A 21996-nucleotide genomic window follows, 5' to 3' on the forward strand; every position below is an offset into this window, starting at 1 on the left:
CGTTTATAAAATTAAAATGAAACTTCACAACAACATTAAAGTACTGATCCAAATTTTTATGATAAAATGTACCTCATCAATATTATTACATAAAGAACAGTGGTAACAACACAAAAAAATACTGAGAATTTCAAGGCATTTTTATGAAATAAATACAATGAAACAGTGAACGACGAATATTAATGGCCCAGTAATGTTCCCCCTGAATTTCCGGTTGTAACTACAAATCATATTGAATCCAGAAAGCAGCACAAATGATTGAATCATTATGAAAAATTGTAGCGTCCTGCGCATTACGGAAATTCTCGGAAATTACGAGATTTAATGCTAACGAAAAGAGAAATACAAAAAAATATTCATGGGAACAATTGCTCAATCTTTTAATTAGATCACTGGAATTTCCTAATTATTCCCATAATTTTCCCATCGACCAGCTTGCTTAAATCTTCCTCCCAAAACGAATATTGAAACGACAAAAAAAATTGAAAAAATAAAAAAATACAAAAAAAAATCACCTCGACGTTTAAACAACAAGACTGCTCTTGAGCTTCCCAATAATCTCGTTGACGTCGTTCCCTCCCCTGCAGAGGCTCGTGAAGACCTGTCTCTGATTCGCCTCCTTCTCAAACCTCCCAGCGATCTCCCTGGCCCTCCTGGTGATGCTCGCAGGGATCCCCGCCAGCCTAGCAGCATTGAACCCATGAGACTTGGGACAGGCCCCCTGCACCAGCTTATAAAGAAACGTCACCGTCTCCTCCGAGATTCCCTCCTCCTCCTCAGTCTCCACCTCACAAGCCATGTGCCCCAACGAGACATTCTCATTCTTCTCAAAGTCCTCCACGAGTGAGTGATAATGAGTGGAGAAGAGTGTCCTGCACTTGAGCTTTGTCAGGGCATCGACGACAGCAGCAGCAATGGCAGTTCCATCGTAGGTAGAGGTCCCCCTGCCCAGTTCATCCAGCAGGACCAGTGACTTCTTGGTGGCATGTTGAAGAATCATCGCTGTTTCACTCAGCTCAACCAGAAAAGTGCTCCTACCAGTCAAGATATCATCACTGGCTCCCAGTCTCGTGAAAATCCTGTCGACAAGAGTGAGTTTGCACTCTGCAGCAGGCACGTAGCTCCCGATCTGCGCCATCACCGTTATCAGCCCCACCTGTCTCATCAGAGTGGACTTTCCCCCCATGTTGGGACCAGTGAGAATCAGCAGACTTGCATTTCCCTCGGCTGAAATACTAGTGTCATTCGGCACGAAATTGTCTGATGAAATGCAGGGATGCTTTCCCTCCTTGATTACCGTGAACACCTCATCATCATCATTTATCTGTGGAACACAGGTCTCCCCACTCCTGGCATATTCAGCGAAAGAAATCAAGACGTCCAGCGTCGCAATCTTGAAGACTGCTGAGCTCCAGAGATCGTACTTCTCACTGAACTTGGCGAAGATCCTCCTGCTGAGGTCCTTCAGAATCTTATCCCTCTGCTCCTCTGCCTTCATCTGCCTCGCCAGGAACTCCCTGCACTCAGCAGTGTAGTACTTCTTGAAGCCCTTCCTCTGACCCTGGAGCTCGTGAGAGGAGCCTGCGTGCTTGGCCCTGGCCTCAGGCACCTCCAGTTGGAATCTTTTCTTATCATTCCCTGCGAAGGTCACTTTCCCACCGAAGTACTTCTCCTGCTGTTTAAGGTAAGAATTACTCTCGTGTTTTATCGCCCTGAACTCCTCGATGATCTCATCGTACTCAGCATCAACCCCTTCCTTGGGAACGATATTCCCCTCTTTCTTAGCTTTCTCGTGATCGAAAGCTGTTTTGAAGTACTCGAGGGTCTCCTCGAGATCCGGAAACTCCCCCTCGGGATCCCTCTGCAGAGTTCGCTTTATCAAAGGACTCTGGAAATCCTCGAACCTCGAGGCGATCTTAACGGCGTTCTCAAAGCCCTCGAGAGCTGTCGTAAAGTCTGAAATCTTTTTCTTCGAGTACGTCTGGGACTCGAACATGAAAGCCCTCCCATCAGGATGATTCTTCATCTTCTGGGCACTGCCATGAGTGTAAATTTTACTCAGAAGTCTCTCCAGGTCTGGAAGATGACTCATGGACTTTCTGGTTTCCTGGATGACGTCGGGGTTGTCCATGAGCTCTGTGATGGCCTCCTGACGACTGACGATGATGTTTTTCCGGCAGGAGGGACGACAAATCCACTCCTTCAATAATCTTTTGCCAAAGGCTGTGCAGCAGTGGTCCAGGGTCTTCAACAGGGAACCATCCTCCCCCAAAATCCTCAGATTATTGATTGTGATGGCGTCCAGGACCATCGTGCTGACAGCTGGTGCCCCCTCCTCCATTTTCCTCGACGAGAAGACAACGTCCGGGGGAATGTACTCCTGGAAGTGCTTCTGCCCCAGAATCTGCTGATCCAGCATGAAATCCTTGAGGATGTAGACACATCCCCCCAGGGCATTGACAGCCAGCTCTTTATCGTCGTCTGGAGTGAGCCCCAGGGAGTCCCCAGGGTTCAGGAAGGCTTTCAGACCCTCAGGCCACTGGAAATCAGATCCTGATTCGCTCTTGAAGTAGTCACCCTCGTGCAGGAACTTCAGGGTCTTCGAGGCAGACCAGAACTGCACGTCTTTCTGGAGGGGTTCCTTCAGGGCTGACGACAACAGTGTGTTGATGATCTTCAGGGTCTCCTGGGAGAGCTTCCCCTTCTCGTAGACCACGTGCACTGGCAGGTAGTGCGAGAGGAGGGTCAGAAGACGTGAGTGGGAACGATCGTCCTCGAACTCCCCCAGGTGGAACTCTCCGATGCTCGTGTCGATGAAGCAGACACCGAACTTGGGGATTTTTGTTTTTGCATCTGTTTTCTCCACGAGGGACAGCAAGTAGTTGCTCTCAGGGGTGATTATCTCCGGGTCCTGGACTGAAGAGACTCGAGTTCCTCGTGTTGATATCTGGCAGATCTCTCTTTTCACAACTTTATCGAATTTCGTGGACTTGGCTGTCCTCTTCACTCGCTCCTGCATCATCTCGGGGTTCTCCGTTTGCTCGATTCTGGCCACTTTGTAGCCCTTCTCCACGAGAATTCCGGAGAAACGACCGTAGGCGATTTCGGGGAAGCCTGAGTGCGCCCATTCGCCCCTCATGTAGGCGATGCCCAGCTCGTTTGAACCGGTCACTGCGTCCATGTGGTAGAGCTCGTAGAACTTACCGACTTTGAAGAAGAGAATGCAGTCGAAGTGCTGGGATTTCAGGACCCACCACTGGCGCATCGCTGGGGTCTGCTTGTTCAGGAAGTCCTCGGGGACGTGGAGGGTTCGGGGGTCGTAGTTCTCGTCGGTGGGGCGACGACGGTTCTTGTCTCGACGGTTCTCAGGCTGCAGGAAGTCGAGTTTTAGGTGCGGCCAGGAGTCACCACCTGTTGTGGGCCCTGTCACTGACGGCGTCTTTTGCAGCTGGAAGGACTCCTCCTGAGAATTTATTTATTCATTTATCTATTTATTTATTTATCTAAATGAATTTATTGAAACGTTTTGAATCCCCTCATGAAAATGTCTCTTCAATAAATGGGACTATCGAAATAACATCAAATGACGTGAGTCTAATCAACACTGAACAGAAGAAAATTCATATTTTACTGTTGCAGTTTTGATTTTTACCTTTAAGGTGACCTTTGCTGGAGGCTGCTTCGACCTCCAATTTTTCCCATTTGATTTTCCTCTTGATAATTTCTGTTTTTTCTGCGATAAACACCACAAATAAATTTTAATATCACCTATGGTTTTTTCGTTATATTTTTCCGTGAATGAAAGGGGGAAATACCTTGGGGGTTTCCTCATCAGTTTCTGTTTCTGTGGCAAATGAACTCTCCGTTGCCCCTTCTGTGTTGTCCTCTGATTCAGAAGCTTCCTCAGACTCTTCTGAAAAAAAAAAATAATATTAGTAGAATATAAATAAATTTTTGAGGAATGAGAGACAATTATTTCATAATAGATTGTAAAGAATTCTTGAATGCTCACAAAATGAAGCTTAAAATGAATAATGAATGCCAAAAGCTCATTTAATTTCAAATGAAATGAAACAATTGGTTTTCTTTATCCACCTCCCCTACTCAAGAAAATGAAAATTCCAGGAATATTGAAAGCTTAAAAAACTCGTGAAAAAAATACTCACCAGGCACGTAGTCATCACTGTCGTCCCCTCCGTCCTCAGAGTCCTCCTCAGGGATGATGATCCTCCTGCGTTTGGGTTTAGCTGCAATCTCATCCTCCTCATCCTCCTTCTTCACCTCTTCCTCCTCATCGAGCTCAGGTGTTCTAGCCTTCAAAGGCCTCTTCTTAGCCGTAGCCTTTACCTCATCCTTATTCTCCTTTCCTTTCCCCTTACCTGAACCCATTCGCAAAATAATTGCATCAAAAACCGAAGAAAGTATCTTCAATGCAATTAATTCTTCGAATCATAATAACACGAAACCCGAAAAAATCGCAGAAATCCAGAAAAAAAATTGTGTGGTAATATTTTTGGGGCGAGGAATAGGCGAGGGGTTTCTCCCTTTGTCTGGGAGAGCGTCGGTTGTCTAGACAAAGTAATGACAGCTCTCGGGGCCCAGGAAATTCCCAAAAATCACTCTCACTCCCGCCCGTATCGTCCATCCCCATAAAAACAATTGTCGATACGTTCGGAGGAATTGGAAAAATAATGAAGAAAAATAAATGACAATAAGCGACTAACCTCGGCCCTTGAGGGCGCGTACTGGAGTCGTTGGCTCGGATTTCTCCTTGGGTGTTGACCTTTCAGCTTGTGGTGTTACACTTTTTGGAGACTTAAAGTAGTTCAATAGAGTATTCACTTGTTTAACATCTTTTTTCGGCATTTTTATCGAATTATTCAGGCGTCGAGGGAAATTGTGCGATGTCTCGACGCGGGTGAGCCGGTGTGTGGCGCCAAAACACGAAAGAATGTGCGCGGTGGGGTTGAGAGAAGACCGGGGAGGGGACGGATACTCAGGCGACGCCACGGTCCCCCGGGATTTAAATTCAAACAGAAAATTTAAAAAAATACTCAAAAGAATATTTTTAAAAATTGTCAGAGGAGTGGAAAAAAAATACAAAGAATTCTGCTAATTCCGAATAATTGATTCAAAATTGACCGAAAGAAAATTATAATTAAAAAAAATTATTCTAATTTTGAGGCATTTTCTATACTTATAAAACATAATTTGTTAAAGGGAAACGGAAAGGAATTTAAGGAATTTTTGACAGAACAATTAATTCTGAAATTTTGACTTTCACATTGGTATTTTCCAATTTAAAAATAGTCTTGCCTCTGAATTCTTAATGATGCGCATTTGAAAACAATTTGAGATTTTAAAAAATACTGTCTCAATGGTGAGATAATTATTATTTTTTTCACGAAATTCGTCCCAAGAAACTTGTGACTGGCCAGCGCCCGAGAGCCCTCAGCCCGGTGTTTTCATATGATACGCAATGTTCTGATTACAGAACACAGAAAATAAAAGGAAAAAAAAACAAAAGAATAGATAAATAAATATTTGGATAGCTGATAGTATTGAATGGTTGTGTAGAAAAGATAAGTAGTTTTACATTATCGTAAATGAGATGAGTGTGAAACAGTTTGAGGATAATGATTATAAAAAATACCGGCACGGAATTCATCAACTTGAAAATTATTCAGCTGCAATATTTATCAAGATAAAAAATTAAAATTAAATTACGTCGCCAAGAAGACGAGTATTTTCGCACGTAAATACGACGATGAATAATTTCAACTACTCGCATAAAGGTCGAAGCCGCACTTTCAGTGGCGTCCCCCGTAAATAATGGAAAGGAATAATATCCGGCATCTGTCATTTATTACCTGGCCAATTGTTTATGACATTCGTTTTTCAAAATTGTGAGTGCTGACGCTCGGAAAATCCCGATATCGCATTCCTCCATTCATGCAGAACCCGAGGACAGCAACAGGGAGTCTGCAGAAAAAATCGGCAGGTGTGCGAAAATACCTGGGGGCGGGTCACCTCAGATTAGGTCAAACTCGGATTTCTAAGCCCAGGCGACAGTGAACTAACACTGCGCCGGGATGAGCCGCTCTATTCACCCGAGTTTCCCTTGAATGACCTGGGAAACCTTTGTTACGTTCGAAAATTTTAAGCGTTTGATATTTGTTCTCAATGCAAAAACCTTGGAAAACAAAACATTTTCATCAGTGCATGAAACAAACTGATTAATTATGAATATTAGGGAATAGTGGGGTAAAATGAAACAGCGGTCCAGAAAGTTGAAAAGTCGAAAAAGGATTGTTTGACGCAATTCAAGTAAAAAAAATGGTTTTCAACTATTTTTTTTACTAACTCTTTTTATTATGAAGAGTATTGAGAGTATTGATGAGAATAATAATTTTCCATTCAGCAGAATAGAAAATTATTCCGAAGTTTTGACGGGAGAAGATTTTGTCAATGGATTAATTGAAAAGAAAAGGGGGAAAAATAAAAATGCGATTTCTGAACGTCAATCGAATGAAAGAAGAAAAGTGTAATCGTCCTATCTAATCAATTGAATTATACATGAAATATTTCATACTCCTCGAAAGAAAAACTGTGGATAAAATTACTGAAAATTGCTAATATTGTCGTCTCGATATAAAAAATAAATAAAAAACCATCGGGAGTTGTGACTGAGGAGAGAGAACATAGACTCAGAGATGACGCGGTCTTAGTTTGGCTACTGAAGAGTCAGGGGAAAAGCTGAGTAGTGGACGACAGGGGAGTGCGATCCGTCTGTGGAGGCAGTCGCTACGCTGTTCGGGGTTTCCAACATTTGTAATTTTTCCCCACCGCATGTTCCTTTCTACCGAATGAAAAATTATTCTCATGAGTACTCCCAGTAATAAAAAAATTTAATAGCCAAAGTCGCTAAAAAATGTTTTTTTACTTGAATTGCGTTAAACAGTCGATTTTGGGTGTTTCATTTTGCCCCTCAAATAAATAAATAAATGATTTTAATCGATAAATTATTTTCCGTTGAAATTAAAATAGCAGTGAGCTATAAATTCTAGATTCGCAACGAATTAATTCTCCGAATGAATTTCACTCGAAAAATTCAATATTCATCGGTAAGACAAGAAAGTAAACTCAGAATATTAGGGAAATATAGACAGAGAGGCGATTGTACACAAAACAAAAGCCGAAGAGAAAAACTTTCCATTGAAAATCGTTGGCCGAAGAATTTGACACAGTCGCCGATGCGTTCGTCAGGGTAATCCGGCAAAACTCCGGACTCCGAGGGACCCTTTTTATGGCACTTGCTGGTCTCAACTTCCTCAAGGCCATTCAATTACTTTCCTCGGTACCTGGCTAGGTACCTCAATTCCGAGAATCCCTCGGCGCACCGTACCCTCGTCGACTTGGTTCAATCACCAAGGGTCATCCCCACTTGGGCCTGACCAATCGAACGTTTCGGGCCTTCCTCTCCCCCAGCAACTCCAACCCCTACTGCGCACTCGGAGGGATATATTTATACCTCCCGATCCTCCGACGTTGTCAGTTGCAATCGGACACTCTTGAGGGTAACATTTTACTGAGGACGCTATCCGGATTGTCTCAGTCGAAATCCACATTTCATCAGCCAAACGACGAATATTTCTGCCGCTGGGATAGCATCGCAGTTTACGGGCAGTTGTATTCGTCGATCAGCGAAATTTCACTTGAGGTATGAATTTTTATTTGCGTTTGAATACCCTGAGAATAATTTCGCCGTTGAGATTTCGAATCTTGGGGACTAGAACGCGTTAACGATGCTTGTTGACTACATTTTATATGTATAATTATCGAAATCAACATTTCATTATCAAAGCGACAAATATTTCTGCTGTTGGGATAGAATTGGAGTTTACGGACAGTTGTATTCGTCGATCGACGTAATTTCACTTGAGTTATGAGTTTTATTTACGTTTGAATACTCTGAGAATACTTTCGCCGTTGAGATTTTCAATCTTTGAGACTAGGACTAGGATATCAATAATTTTTCCATTATTGATGGATTTCTTAAATAACGATACAAAAAATAATTCATAGATAATATTTCGTTAAGAAACACTAAATTCTCATCGATGTTTTATGAATTTTATATTCCTGATTCCATCACGTGTTGAAAATAAGAGATATCCATCCGTTTTCTGAAGAAGAAAATTGTCCTTCTATCATACGATTAGCCAAGCGAATAAAATTGAAGCAGTAAATTTAATAATTTCATTTTATCCTTGATATCTCCAGAATATTTCCCGAAAACTCAACGAAGCCATCATGATAAGTAACAACGAAAAAATCTACGCTCGTGGATTCAATCGTTACCACTACGCTGATTATCACCACCGAACCCCACCCGTACATTACGATCACATGGCGCCAGGAAGTGGCCATTCTTACTACGAGGTAACTAATTCTTTCATTGCGTCGAGATTTTTCTTTGCCATTTTGTGACGAAAGAAGATTTATTGAATGTTTATCATAAAAAAAATGCAGACCCTCCAATATTTTGTTTTAATTTTCTTAATGAGTGAAATTGATAAAGTATAATGTCTTGTCATTCTCTCAGTGATTACATTGAGAAAAAAATTTTACTTGAGTTGGTTTTGAAAGCTGCTTTTTTCTCATTATAAGAATTTTTGCTCTGAAAAATTTTCGAGCCCTGAGTTTCCTGATAAAAGTAGTATTTATAAAAGCTGTATTTATAAAAAAAAAATTTCTCTGTGCAAAAATTTGCGGAAAAAGACTCGAGTTACCGCGTGTAATTGATTTGTTCTAAAAACTGTGATTTTCCGTCCAGTCTCCTAGAAACTCACAATGGGACAACAGCTACTTCAGCTACATGAGTAGCAGCCCCCCGAGGAAAGCGTCTCCACCAGTCAGCCGCAATGTCCACTGGCAGAATCAACTGTCCCACGGAAGTGTTGATTCTCTAATAACCTCCATCTACCACTCCATCGATCACTTAGACATCCAGACAGAGGCAGACCTCCAAAAAATGCTGTGCAAGATCGAGGCAATGCTGGAGAGAGAATTGGGCCCGCTTGATTATTTCAGGCCTCGAGGACGTGCCACTCCCCCAGGTATGTTCGACGAGTCGCACCTCCAGCTCCATCGACTCCTCTCACCCCCAAGGGGAAGGCCAATACCGGGGAGTCTCTTCGCTGTTGTTGTCCAGAAGTTCAGGGATCAGTTCTCATCAATCCCTCAACCTTTGCACCAATCCATCATCGAGTTTGGTAATAATGGAGAGCGCGAGGACAACTTGTGTCGCCCTTGGGGCATCACTTGCGATAGAGACGGATACGTGATCGTCGCTGACAGATCCAACAACAGAATCCAGATCTACCGTGAGGATGGCACATTCGTCAGGAGATTTGGCAGTCTCGGCACTGGGCCTGGACAGTTCGATCGACCCGCTGGTGTAGCTGTCGACGAGAGGAGGAGGATCATCGTGGCTGACAAGGACAACCACAGGATCCAGGTGTTCACGATGGACGGACACTTCATATTGGCTTTTGGTGAGAAGGGCTCGCGCCTCGGCCAGTTCAACTACCCCTGGGACGTTGCCACCAACAGTGCATGCCAGATTGCTGTGTCAGACACACGCAATCATCGAGTCCAACTGTTCAGTCCAGAGGGCATTTTCCTTCGCAAATATGGATATGAGGGAGCAGGCAATATGCTGAAGCATTTTGATTCACCACGAGGTGTTGCATTCAATCCTGATGGCGACCTGGTTGTGACTGACTTCAACAATCATCGGCTTGTAATCATCAAACCTGACTTCGTCACCGCCAAGGTACTGGAGTGTGACAAGAAGGATACACATAGATCATTCTTGAGGCCCCAAGGGCTTGTTGTGGATGACAAGGGGAACATCATTGTTGGTGATTCGAAAAAGTACAGGATCCAGGTTCTAGATGCTGCTGGCAATCTCCAGTGGACATTCGGGACCTTTGGCACAGGCCCTGGGGAGATGGACAGACCGTCGGGGGTTGCGCTTACCACCAGTGGCAGAATTGCCGTTGTGGATTTTGGAAATAACCGGGTTTTGATCATCTAAAATTTGGCGTTTCGAGGCTTTCGAGTGTTTGACGATCGAGAAGAGTAGTATTTTTTTTTTGAATCGCTCAAAGAGGTTTTGAGATTGGATATGTACCCTTTATTTTATGTAGTATCGTAATCGTATCGGTTTATGACATCGTAATAATTTTGTATTTGGTTGTGATGAGGACTTGCAATAATCTTATTCAGCAGTGAAGCTGGCAAACGGTTCAAATAGAATGTCTCCAAATCTAAGGGGGGTGGCAAAATTTTCGTCATGACGAAAACTGGCCAATAGTCAAAATTGATTTGACTCGGTTTACCGCTTCGCTGCTGCATTTGTTATATGATAAATGCGCCAGGGAGAAATAACTATCAGTTGTAGACTGAGCATAGATTAAGTGGAACATTAAATGTTGTTCTTCGCTCCAAGCAAAAGTTTAGTTACCAGTCAATTTTCAAAAATTGATTGGTTGAATCGTTCAAAAATTTCTTGAGATTTGGTATGCTCCCTGTATTTTATGAAGCATGACAATCGTATTTTTTATATGAAAAAAACAGTGAGAAAGAACTGTCAATTGTAGACTAATCGTAGATTAAGTGAAACATTAAATAATGTTCTTCGCTCCAAGCAAAACTAAAATATGAATTTCTATGGGGAAATTGATTGATTGAATCGTTCAAAGATGCTTTGAGATTTGGTATGTTCCCTGTATTTTATGAAGCATGACATTCTAATAATTCTGTATTTGGTTGCGATCAGAGCTTGCAACAATCTTATTTCTTTTTCTTACATGAAAAATACAAGAGGGAGAAAGAACTCAGATGTGGACTGAGCACAGCTTATGTGGACCATTAAATAACGTTCTTCCCTCTAAGAAAAATGAAAATATGAATGTTCATGGAAAAATGATTGATTCTCTACGAATTTGTATACCGAATATTGAATAAAATAACTTTAATAAAAAAAAACATGACGCCATTTATATCCCCTATTTATAGACGAAAATCACCTTCGTGGGAATTCCAATATATTTTATCAAAAATCTGGAAATACTTGTATTCAATAAGACAAAAGCCGAGGGTCTCGATTGGGACCAGTGATGATAAATGCATTGGATATCCGATACTATCCGTCGGGGGACAATCAAAAGAGCGTCTGGGAATTGGACCGCAATCGATCAAATTCAACGACTTATCCAGTCATATCCGGATCTCCAATAAAAATATCAATTCGTCGTCAACTATGAAATAGTTAATACCTCGATTTATTAACAGTTTAATAAAAAAAGACTTACAAAAATGCGGGAACTACTGTTTTTTTTAGATTTATCGTGTATCTTTGTGCTTGAGAATCCAGAAGTGCTGCTTCACATCTGCCAGTGGGATTCTATCATAGGCTTTCTTCTGGACCAACTGAAGCGAATTAAAGAATAAAAAATCACAACCAATTTCGGGAAAGTCACATGGAATGAGGAGAATCGGCCAATCAATCAATTTCCTCACCTTTGAAATGAGATCCTTGGCCCCTGATGAAATGTGACGTGACCAGGGAATCTGGAGAGACTTGATTTTGGCGAAGGTTTCATCCTTAGAGGCACTGAGGAATGGTGGCTCTCCCACCAAGAACTCGTAGCACAAAATCCCCAGGCACCAATGGTCGACGAAAATACCGTAGGCTTTTCCCTGGATCATTTCTGGTGGGAGATAGTCTACTGTTCCACACATCGTGTGTCGCCTTTTGGTGTGACATGTGTAAAGAATTTCATTCAACGATATAAATGGAAATTGAATGTTTATTTGACGAAGAAAAAAATATTGAGTGGTTCAAATACAAATTATTCGGTACAACTGAAGACTTACATCAATGATGGAGTATGCACAGACCATCCAAAGTCTGCAAGTTTGACGTTTCCATTCCAATCGAGCAGTAAATTCTCAGGTTTTATGTCCCTGTGAATGACATCATGCTTGTGGCAAAAGTCAAGAGCATCAGCAACTTGGTACGTGTATTTAGCAGCACTGAAAAGAAATCAATCAGAGGTTCAATGTCTTCTCCAAAGTGTTCATTCAGCCTGACTCACTCGTACTCACAAGTGATTATTGAATCTCCCCCCAGGCTGTGTCTTCAGTTCTCTGTAAAGCTCCCCCTTGGCAGCGTACTCAAGAACCAGGAAAATATGCCTCTCATCATGAAAATACGTGAACAGTCGTAGAATGTTGGGGTGGACCAGGCGCGACTGGATTTCAATCTCACGTAGGACTTGCTTCTCGTTACGAGCCTGTCTCAACTGCTTCTTGCTCATAGTTTTCAGGGCTACCATGTAGTGAGTCTTCTTCTCTCTTGCGAGATAAACTCGGCCAAACTGACCATTGCCCAGGGGACTACCGAATTCGAAGTCATTCAAAGTCCATTGATGACTGGGGAATGTTGAATTTATGTAGTGGATGCAGCAAAATGGATACTTCATTCTTCTCTCAATCTTCGTAACTCAGAGACAAAAGGAACAGTTCTACTCAAAAAAACTGTCCCATTTCGTTGATAATTCAATGAGTTATTAAGATTGAAAAAGATTCAATGAGTTATTGAGATTGAAGTCTCCTCTCACCTGCCAGCAGGACCATCAATGTGCTTCTTCATCTCAGCAACGCACTTGGCAACCCCATTGTAATGCTTTGCAGGTACATTTCTAAGACCTCTTGTCCCCATTTCTGTGAGATTAATCTCCACTCGCGATATCAAATGCCAATAAGTCAAAATTCGTGTTACTAATTCCGCGAATCTGCAGAAGTATTCTCGTATTATCTCTCCCCAATCGATAAAAAATTCTAATCACAACGGAATTCGATGTTCTCGTGGAATGAAAACAATGGGATGAATACAGTCATCCGACACGATTGTGGCTCCCCTCCAGACCTAATCGATTTATTTCTCGCGAACTTATCGAATCGACAGCATCAGAAGTCGTTCGTCGAACCGTTCGCATCTGATTTTCCCAGTAAATTCGCAAAGAGAAATACATCAGACTGAAGGACTGAATATTAGCGAAGAATTTCGACAAAATTTCACGTTCAATCCGCGAATTATCGCGATAATTAAAGATTTCGACTGCTGTCATTGGGAATATCGAACAACGACAGCCTCTCGACGAACGCTTTTCCCGGAATTGAAGCAGTAAACAATCCTCTTTGTTCTGGCAGTGGCTCCCTCTGCAACTCTCCAATCGATCGTTCTGTGAACTGCATCAAACGAGTTGCGAATTTAATGATTTTTCCTTTTAAATTCACGAAGACGAGTGATTAAAAGCTGAAGCACAGTATTTAACACACGATCAAACCAGAATACTCGGGAAAACAATCAGCTGAGTCAGCACTTTCTCAACAAATTATCTCCAAAATCACCTCGCTGCCCTCGAAGTGATTCTCAACCCCCCCGAAAATGGAGAAAAAGGTCCAATCGTGCTTCATCCCAGACTGCCAGAACACCTCATCCCAGGAGCTCCTCTACCCGTTCCTGATCGACACAAACGACATAAACTCCCGGATCATGGGTGTGGGGTCTCCAGAGCTAGTGCAGAACGTCCCAGAGGACCGCAAGAGGATCTGCGAGCAGTACTTCCTCTGCACTGATCACATAAACTTCCTGGATTCCACCCAAGCCACGGAGAAAATCGAGAAAGCAGACGAAGAATCAGCAGAAGACGATGCCAAGAAATCTGAAGAAGAATCACCTGATCAACTCTCCCAGCAGCTGAGCAGTCTCACGGTCTCACAGCCTCGAGAGGACCCCGACGATGTCGACGTTGCAGGGATGATCGAGGCTCCAGAGACTGAAAAATCAGAAGACTACATCGAGCTGGAGAACATCTCCCAGGACTTGAATTCGATATTTGAAGTGATCCCTGAGGACTTCACGAACGTCTGCAGACTCTGCGGAAGGTGCACTGATGACCCTCTCCCGATATTCTCAGGGGGTAACGAGGGGGATGAGCTCAGTCTCGTCGAGAAAATTCGGTATTATCTTCCCATCAAAGTCGATGTCAACGATAGCCTTCCTAAGGTGATCTGTAGAGAGTGCAGTCAACATCTGGACAAGTCCCACGACCTGGCGATCACTTCTCTGGCCACAGAAGCTCTTCTGACAGGTTCAGTTTCGAAGGAAGAACTGATGGGGAAAAATGCTGCAGGGAAAGATGGGGAGAAAGTTCCGGTTGGTTCTGATGAGCTGGTTACATCTATTCATGCAGAGAACAGGAATGAGGGGAACTACTCTCAGAAGAATGTCAGTGATGCAGTTCATCTCGATTGCTCGCAGTCGTTGATCACCAGTGATGAGGATGAGGCGCCTTTCACGACGTTCGAGGGATTGAAGGTTCTGAGGACTTATGGGAAGAAGAGGCCACTGCCTCAGGGTGCCGGCGGCTATGCTGTTAAGAAGAAGAGGGAGGAAGCAATCTTCGAGACGTGGTGAGTTTGATGATTCAATTATTCGTGATATTTCAGCATCCCAGAAGGTCTTTAAATGTTTTTTTCATGAAAATTATTGGACAAATATTATTTTTCAAGCCTTCAACTATCCAATCCATTTTACATTCTCTCCAGTATGTTTATCTCTATATTATAAAAATCCAAATCGATTTCTGGTGATAAAAATTTGGTACTCGAAATTAAGGCTCCAAGGGATTTTGGGACACTTCGGATTGAAATGCATTTTCAATTGATATCAGGTACAAATGTAACATGTGCGTGGCCTCCTGCACAGACCTGCAGGTCATAAAATTCCACAAACACCGGCACAGGCTGAGAAGACCTGTTCTCTTCTGGTGCAGCTTCTGCGCCACTGAGTTTCCCAAGGAGTCCACCTTCACCAATCACGTCCTGGCGGTTCATAAAAAGGAGCCGTGGGCTCTGAGTCACGCCTACAAGTGCATCACCTGCCACAGAGTCTTCTCCCTCAAGACGACTGCACAGACTCACTACGACGCCAAATGTGCAATTGATCTAGGTGAGGAGAATGGCACCAAGATTTGCGCTGAGCCCGTCTACCTCAGGTACGCCTACACCTGCGAATTCTGCTGGCAAGGGTACGCCTATGTGTCCAGTCTGAATACACACAGGAATCAGGAGCACCCAGAGGAGAATCCCAGGGTCAAGGGGATTGAGATTAGCGAGACGAAGAGGAGGGACAGGATCATGGAGTTGTGTGGAATCAAGCGTGCCTTCGCCTGCAAATTTTGCTCCAAAATATTCACTTCGCTGGAGAACTTCGTGCAGCATCGGGAGGAGCATTTGGATGGACTGTTCAGGTGCTCCATCTGCAAGGGAAGTTTCTGGAATTATGAGGACTTCAAGCAGCATCGGGGGACTCAGCACGACTACAAGATTATTCTGAGGGAAGTCAGTGGAGAGCAGCTGGACGAGAATGGGCAGACTACTTCGAGTTCAGAGAGTGAGAGCGTGGAGTAGTCTCGGGAGTCGATGAATTTCTGCTCAACTTCTTGACGATTTTTAATGGTTTCGAGTGAACATTGAGGCGATTTGGGCTTTATACGAGAGGGGAATCATCATAATTCCATTTAATTTAATGTTCTTAGGTTTCATATGAAAATAAAGTTTAATTACTATTTTTGAAACTTCCAATTTTATTTTTTCATTTTTTTCATTAGTTGTAGGAAAGTTGCAGCGGAAGAATATTTGTGGGCGGTGTGAGAACTCTTACACCGCCTTAAATAAGTAATTAAAATAAAAAAAATTATAAAGAATTAACCATTTTTTTTGCATTTTGGAAGATGTAATATGGTGATTTGATAGGTGTATAGAGGACAAATAAGACGATTTCACTGAAAATTAAGTGAGCCATCGAAATTTTAAAAGAGGCGAAAATGTCTGTTTTGCCCCACTAACCCGCCTCAAAGAGGAAATCCCCGCCATCTTCCGGCGAGCGTCAGAATGTTGTATCAATGGAGGTGTAGAGCCTCCCTCGGTAGCTGTCAAAGTCACCGAAAATATTTACTCAATCATGACCAATCAATCAAACGTGCAGAACTACGACATCCTCATCCAGGAGATCGAGGGAATCGACGATTACCTGGGCCCCACATTCAGGTAAATTTTCATCAATTTTTTTCCTCCAATGAAAGGGTTATTTCAACCCTGAAAGCCCGCGGTTCGAATGCCACCCCGTACGCAGATGCCTGCAGATGCGCAGACGAGGGGGTTGAAATGATCATGAGGGGTGACATAGAGCCGGGGAGTTTCGTCCCCGAAGGGAAAACAGTAGTTGAAAATTTTTTCTTAACCTGACGTGCCCCCATGCTTACCCTTGAGATGTCCGCGGAGATTCAGAATGCCCTGGCGGCGGGTCCAAAGCATGAGCACCTGCTGGTGGAGATCGAGTCCACTGATACCAGCAGTGTAGGAATGGTCATCAGGTATAAATCGAGGGCTGGGGGTTATTCAGAGATGGGAAAGGAGTGAATGTCCTGATGGCTTTCCCGCGATGTTGGGGGTGTTTTCGAGCCTTTGGGATCATTATTCTATGTTTCAGGGCTATTTATGATGGCCATGAGCATCAGAAGTTCATGGAGAAGCTGGACGAGAGGGTCAAGAGCCATGACAAGGATATCGAAAGAATGTGCAATCACCATTATCAGGGATTTATCGACTCTATCAGGGAGCTACTGCAAGTTCGCTCGCAAGCACAACAACTCAATGTCAGTGGCATTTTTTTTAATATTCGTAATTCAGTATTAAATTAATTAATTGCGTCTGGGCTCATTGCAAAGAGAGATAAGTACACTCTCCAAGCAAAACAAATTGAGATTCCATTTCGTTAACAACTGAAGAAGCTTTTAACAATGGAAATTTCAACGAATTGTCTTCCTCTTCCAGAATGAAATACTCGACTTGGACAATACAATAAGTGCCTCGACGTCAAAAGTAATCGAAAAGGGCGAGGAGCTCGTGAAAGCACGAAAAGTCGAGAGCAACATAGCAGCAGCGATCGACAGTCTCACAATGTGTCTACCAGTATTAGCAGCCTACGCCAAGCTCCAGAGACAGTTGAAAGACAAGCGTTACTACCCAGCCCTGAAGACCCTCGAGCAACTGGAGCACTGCGATCTACCCAAAGTCACCAACTACAGGTTCTCCTCCCAAATAACCGAGCAAATTCCACTGCTGAGGGAGAACATCAAGGACGCCTCGATGTCGGACCTCAGGGACTTCCTCGAGAACATTAGGAAGTACTCCCCGAAGATTGGGGAGGTGGCGATGAGGCACAGTGCCGAGCAACTCGTCAGTGAGGCCGAGATCATTGGCAGGAAGAAGAAATTCCAGGTCAGGAGTTCGTCGGTTAATGAGGGAGAGGAGGAGCTCAGTGCTCAGGATCTCATGGACTTCAGTCCTGTTTATCGTTGTATGCATATTTATACTGTTTTGAGGGAGGGCGATGAGTTCAAGGCTTATTACCAACAGCAGAGGAGACAGCAGGCGAGATTGGTTCTTCAGCCTCCTGTTAATATGGTGAGAATTATTATTTTTATTTCAATTAATTTTTTAATTCATGGATTCCGAGTTTTTTTTATGAACTAGATTTTTTTGAGAGGAGTCCTCTTGGCTCTTTTCTTCTTTTCTATTCTGAAATCAATTATTGTTGCAAATATTATAAAAAAGAAAAAGAAGAAATGGCAATTTTCATTTTTAGCACGAAAGCATCGTTGGTTATCAATCATACCTCCACGGAATCGTGGGCTTTTTCGTCGTTGAAGATCACATATTGAACACTGGAAATGGCCTAGCCACTCGCTCCTATCTGGAGGACCTGTGGGCGATGGCTCTCTCAAAAATCGTAAACGCCCTGAGAACACACTCTGCTTACTGCACAGACGCCAATCTCATCCTAAACATTAAAAATCTGATCATGCTGTTTAACACAACCCTCAGGAACTACGGATACCCAGTGGGACAATTGTGGGATCTCCTCCAGGAGATAAGAGTGCATTACAACGAGGTTCTCATGCAGCACTGGGTCCAGCTCTTCAGGGACATCCTGGATGAGGACAATTTTTTGCCAGTCCAGGTGGCTAATCAGGAAGAGTACAATGCTATAGTGCAATCCTTTCCTTATCACGACGCAGAGCTCGAAAAATCAGAATTCCCGAAGAAGTTTCCGTTCTCTCAGATGGTTCCCCAGGTTTACTATCAAGTCAAGGAGTTCATTTACGCCTGTCTGAAGTTCTCGGAGGATTTGAACCTCACGCAGACTGAAATCGTTGAGATGATAACAAAGTCCACGAATTTATTGCTCACGAGGACTTTCAGCGGTTGTCTCTCTTCGTTGTTCAGGAAGCCATCCCTTGCTCTCCTTCAGGTGGTCCAGATCATCATCAACACAGGATATTTAGAGGATTCAACCAAGTATCTACAGGAATTTGTGCTGAACATCACAGGGTGAGCAAAATAAAAACATTAATTCTGCATTGATTTTGGAATTTTTCTATTGATCAGAATTTTTTTATCTCATCAATTAGAAAATTTCGTGAAGGACAATTGAGCTGTGGAGGTGTGAAATCAGCCATGTTCAGGGTGGCTAGGGAGGACGCAGAGAAGCAAATCTGCGACAAGTTGGAACGTAAATTGGACGAGTTCTTGGAGCTTGAGAATTACGACTGGAATTTGGCGGAACCCCAGGGACACGCCTCGGGTTTTATAACTGATCTCATTGCCTTCCTCCAGAGCACCTTCACGTGCTTCACAAATCTACCAGCAGAGGTGGCCCAGGTCGCCTGCAAATCCGCGTGCTCCCACATTGCTCAGGCAATCCTAGACATTCTGATCAGCGAAGACTTGAAGCAAATTTCTATGGGAGCTCTGCAGCAAGTGAACCTGGATACCATTCAGTGCGAGCAGTTTGCAGCCTCTGAACCTGTGGCTGGATTACCTGAGGGCACCCTCCTCCAGTACTTCTCGAAATTGAGACAATTGTTGGATCTCTTCATGAGCTGGGACTGGCCCACTTACTTCCACGATTATGGACATGAATCCAGTAAATATAATTTAGTTACACCGAATATGGCGGTTATTCTTCTCGAGAAGTTGAAGGAGTCTGATAAGAAGACTAATGTCTTCTCGGTTCTGAAGAAGAGTGAGAGGGATAAAAAGAAATTATTGGAGACTGTGCTCAAGCAACTTCGTCAATTAGCGGTCACTACTCAGCAGTAATTGGTGTAAGGTGATGGAGCGGTAAAACGTGATGTGTCACAAAATTATGGAAAAAGTCCTTTTATGGAAAATGTCGAAATTAATCAAGTTTTACTACTTCAAAATGGAAAGGCTATTATTTATGTATATACAACGAATCTGTAGTTATTCGAATATACTGCGTTATAACAATAATGTTTGCCGAAACTGACAGGCGTTTGAATTTAATAAAATGGAATTTAATTTATTACAAAAAACCAGTTGTGTTTATTTCTCTTCCTTCAGATTTTTTTTGCAAAAAAAAAAGAAAAAAATGGGAAAGGTTTGGCAATGATTCCTCTTGGCGCTCAATATTTGTATTACAGCCGGAGAATAAAATCTAACCTTCAAAAAACAGCTGATAGCATGTGCCCACAGTGTTACCCTACATTTACCTATTATTAATTCAAAACAATAGCAATTAAAGTCAGTTTTAATCTCTAAAAATGTTGAGAACTAGAGGAAAATTGTGCCACCACGTGCACTTCATCTCAAGCAATATGAAAATGGAGCAGAAGATTCTCCAGTGCTCCATTTCATCTTTCCACTCAGACCTTCAGAGAAGAAATTCGAAGAAATTTTCCTCTCAGAGTTTGCAGTACAATAAATCATGGAGTCAGTGTAAATTCTTCGGGGGAATGAGTTCCTCTGGATTACTGAGGAATGAAAGGATCAATTTTGCCTGTCAATCTGTCAGACACTGGTCGGATTTCCCCACTTCCCTGGTGCCTCCCATCCCTCGATACGAAGGAATGACAAAAATACTAGTGGACAGTCCTCCCATAGAATTCATTCAGAATCATCTTATCATCCTGCACTCCACCCTGGGGCTGCCTTGGTGGGCTACCATCGTTCTTCTCACGTGCACAGCCAAGACTCTGATCACTCTACCTAGTGCATTGTACCAGGTAAATAAAATAAATGAATAAATTGTCCGATTATTCCATAAAAACCGATTGATGATTCCACAGTGATTTTACGGGGCTTTTAAAATAAAATAAAAGCCAAAAGTGTCTACTCTGTCAGGACATAATTTCAATTTTTAACTCTCTAGCAACACATTCTGGCAAAATCCGCGAATTTAAAGTGGGAAATGGACGAGATTGTGGACGACCTGAAGAGAGACGCCAACTACAGAGTTCAGGTGTTGGGGTACACTGAGGACGAGGCGAGAGCTTTGTACAATAAAGCAGTGGGTAATGCTTTGCACTCGAGCCCTTCTCATTCAAGAGAATGACCTTGCTCTAATATTTTCCCTCAATTTTATCAGTTCAGAGACAAGTGGCATGAGTTGATAGTCAGGGACAACTGCCACCCGATGAAGGGGTTCGTACTACTCATGACCCAGCTGCCACTCTGGATATGCCTGTCTGCTGCTGTCAGGAATCTTTGTTACGTGTTGCCCTATCCAACTCCACGTAATTATTCATTTGATTCATCAGTAGTTTTTTTTATTCATTTATTGATGACTTAATGGTCGTTCCAGTGGCCCAGAGAACCTTCATGGAATTATCTCACGAGGGAATCGCCTGGTTCTCGAATTTAGCTGCAGCAGATCCCTATTATATTCTCCCAATAACAATGGGACTGTGTAATTTAATTAATATTGAGGTGATTATTCATTGAACTTGTGAATGAAAATGTCTTTGAAAAATTAGGAAACCTTTTGCAACAACTCAATTAATTGATGGAAATTAATGAATTTCATTTTTCAGTTCAACTACATGATGAGAGTGAAAGAACCCACGGTAATCCAGAGGGTATCGTTGTACGTGTTCCGAGGAATTTCGTTGGTGCTCGTTCCCATCGCCTCGATCGTCCCCTCGGTAATGATTATTTAATCACGGGAATTCGATGAGTGCTGCCATTAGCACTGGAGTAATTAACATTTTTCGATGCACTCCTTTCAGGGAATGAGTCTCTACTGGGCGACGAGCAGTGCCTTCGGTCTTTTCCAGAACATGTTTATCGTTGCGCCGAGGGTGCGAAGATTCTTCAGAATCGAAGAGACTGAAAACGAATTACAACACCCGTACAAACACGTACTCAACAATTTTAAAGCACGAATCCCTGGAAAAATTGTTAAAATCCCAGAGATTCCGGGGAAGTCATCCGCATCAGTCAAAAAGAAATAAAGATCAATTGGAGAAGTGGTGGGAGGCGATGAGTCGAAAATAAATTGTTACCTCTATTCTCTTAGAATTGGCGAATTTGAGGATAAATGACTGATGAAATAAATAATTAATGAAAAAAATTACGAGAAAAATTCTCAACAGAATTGAGTGCATAGGAATGCCAAGGTCTATTGATTTCCTTCTGCTGATAATTTTCTATCCAAAAAATTTTTTATTTATGGAAATTCCCGGCTTATCGTTGAAACCGAATTCCCAATGACTCATGACTTCAGTCATGAACACAGCGAATGTAAAATTTGCCCGAAAACCGTGAGATATAAATTAGAATTATCATGTGTAAATAAAGAAGAAGAATGCTGACAATAAATTATTCGTTATTCGAGCGAAATAAAAAATAGCTGTGGCTCTCGGTGGCCTATTTAACTTATCGAATGGCCCATCAATCATTATTATGAAAAAAAAACTGATTGAATCACTTCATTGATTGATTCAAATTGTGAATTTACTAATTTATGAATTAACGAGTCGATTTACATGA

General features: G+C 42.6%; 6 protein-coding genes across 6 annotated transcripts; 4 read left to right on the forward strand and 2 right to left on the reverse strand.

Annotated features, from left to right (window-relative positions):
- Window positions 1-47: 47 nt before the first annotated feature.
- Window positions 48-4929, reverse strand: LOC107036888 (probable DNA mismatch repair protein Msh6). The gene is made up of 5 exons (XM_015255121.2): window positions 4725-4929; window positions 4167-4379; window positions 3816-3913; window positions 3653-3733; window positions 48-3463 (listed from the first exon to the last, which is right to left on the reverse strand). The coding sequence occupies exons 1-5, from the start codon at window positions 4864-4866 to the stop codon at window positions 524-526; spliced, it is 3474 nt and encodes a 1157-aa protein (XP_015110607.1). The 5' UTR covers window positions 4867-4929; the 3' UTR covers window positions 48-523.
- Window positions 4930-7091: 2162 nt separating this feature from the next.
- LOC107036881 lies at window positions 7092-11047 on the forward strand. Its single transcript, XM_015255110.1, has 4 exons — window positions 7092-7124; window positions 7370-7720; window positions 8284-8442; window positions 8837-11047. The coding sequence occupies exons 1-4, from the start codon at window positions 7092-7094 to the stop codon at window positions 10100-10102; spliced, it is 1809 nt and encodes a 602-aa protein (XP_015110596.1). The 3' UTR covers window positions 10103-11047.
- A 307-nt stretch (window positions 11048-11354) lies between these two features.
- LOC107036900 (aurora kinase B) lies at window positions 11355-12973 on the reverse strand. The gene is made up of 5 exons (XM_015255146.1): window positions 12693-12973; window positions 12178-12504; window positions 11947-12105; window positions 11590-11821; window positions 11355-11499 (listed from the first exon to the last, which is right to left on the reverse strand). Exons 1-5 carry the CDS (start codon window positions 12791-12793, stop codon window positions 11413-11415), a joined length of 906 nt encoding a protein of 301 aa, XP_015110632.1. The 5' UTR covers window positions 12794-12973; the 3' UTR covers window positions 11355-11412.
- Window positions 12974-13516: 543 nt separating this feature from the next.
- Window positions 13517-15633, forward strand: LOC107036882 (zinc finger protein 59; the record flags this gene model as incomplete). The annotated part of the gene is made up of 2 exons (XM_015255111.1): window positions 13517-14550; window positions 14811-15633. Coding segments are annotated over 2 exons (1773 nt in total), but the record flags the coding sequence as incomplete, so codon positions are not given.
- A 573-nt stretch (window positions 15634-16206) lies between these two features.
- LOC107036891 (exocyst complex component 6B) lies at window positions 16207-19509 on the forward strand. Its single transcript, XM_015255131.1, has 5 exons — window positions 16207-16514; window positions 16631-16796; window positions 16975-17607; window positions 17789-18534; window positions 18615-19509. The coding sequence occupies exons 1-5, from the start codon at window positions 16396-16398 to the stop codon at window positions 19303-19305; spliced, it is 2355 nt and encodes a 784-aa protein (XP_015110617.1). The 5' UTR covers window positions 16207-16395; the 3' UTR covers window positions 19306-19509.
- A 139-nt stretch (window positions 19510-19648) lies between these two features.
- Window positions 19649-21980, forward strand: LOC107036897 (cytochrome c oxidase assembly protein COX18, mitochondrial). The gene is made up of 6 exons (XM_015255143.1): window positions 19649-20231; window positions 20378-20515; window positions 20594-20741; window positions 20810-20934; window positions 21039-21149; window positions 21234-21980. Exons 1-6 carry the CDS (start codon window positions 19770-19772, stop codon window positions 21456-21458), a joined length of 1209 nt encoding a protein of 402 aa, XP_015110629.1. The 5' UTR covers window positions 19649-19769; the 3' UTR covers window positions 21459-21980.
- The last annotated feature ends 16 nt before the right edge of the window (window positions 21981-21996 follow it).

This window comes from Diachasma alloeum, unplaced genomic scaffold (genome assembly GCF_001412515.2).
Source record: "Diachasma alloeum isolate Michigan unplaced genomic scaffold, Dall2.0 Dall_scaffold_00212, whole genome shotgun sequence".
In the NCBI taxonomy this organism is placed as follows: domain Eukaryota; kingdom Metazoa; phylum Arthropoda; class Insecta; order Hymenoptera; family Braconidae; genus Diachasma; species Diachasma alloeum.

Coding starts and splice junctions, on each gene's coding strand:
- LOC107036888 (XM_015255121.2), bottom strand. CDS start 4,866: ATGCCGAAAAAAGATGTTAAACAAGTGAATACTCTATTGAACTACTTT. Junction 4,380..4,724: donor ACGCGCCCTCAAGGGCCGAG/GTTAGTCGCTTA, acceptor GAATGGGTTCAG/GTAAGGGGAAAGGAAAGGAG. Junction 3,914..4,166: donor CAGTGATGACTACGTGCCTG/GTGAGTATTTTT, acceptor TTTTTTTTTCAG/AAGAGTCTGAGGAAGCTTCT.
- LOC107036881 (XM_015255110.1), top strand. CDS start 7,092: ATGAATTTCACTCGAAAAATTCAATATTCATCG. Junction 7,721..8,283: donor TCAGCGAAATTTCACTTGAG/GTATGAATTTTT, acceptor TGATATCTCCAG/AATATTTCCCGAAAACTCAA. Junction 8,443..8,836: donor GTGGCCATTCTTACTACGAG/GTAACTAATTCT, acceptor TTTTCCGTCCAG/TCTCCTAGAAACTCACAATG.
- LOC107036900 (XM_015255146.1), bottom strand. CDS start 12,793: ATGGGGACAAGAGGTCTTAGAAATGTACCTGCAAAGCATTACAATGGG. Junction 12,505..12,692: donor ATTGATGGTCCTGCTGGCAG/GTGAGAGGAGAC, acceptor AACATTCCCCAG/TCATCAATGGACTTTGAATG. Junction 11,500..11,589: donor CCAAGGATCTCATTTCAAAG/GTGAGGAAATTG, acceptor AATTCGCTTCAG/TTGGTCCAGAAGAAAGCCTA.
- LOC107036891 (XM_015255131.1), top strand. CDS start 16,396: ATGCTTACCCTTGAGATGTCCGCGGAGATTCAGAATGCCCTGGCGGCG. Junction 16,515..16,630: donor AGTGTAGGAATGGTCATCAG/GTATAAATCGAG, acceptor TCTATGTTTCAG/GGCTATTTATGATGGCCATG. Junction 18,535..18,614: donor TTTGTGCTGAACATCACAGG/GTGAGCAAAATA, acceptor CTCATCAATTAG/AAAATTTCGTGAAGGACAAT.
- LOC107036897 (XM_015255143.1), top strand. CDS start 19,770: ATGTTGAGAACTAGAGGAAAATTGTGCCACCACGTGCACTTCATCTCA. Junction 20,516..20,593: donor GAGCTTTGTACAATAAAGCA/GTGGGTAATGCT, acceptor CAATTTTATCAG/TTCAGAGACAAGTGGCATGA. Junction 20,935..21,038: donor GTAATTTAATTAATATTGAG/GTGATTATTCAT, acceptor TTCATTTTTCAG/TTCAACTACATGATGAGAGT.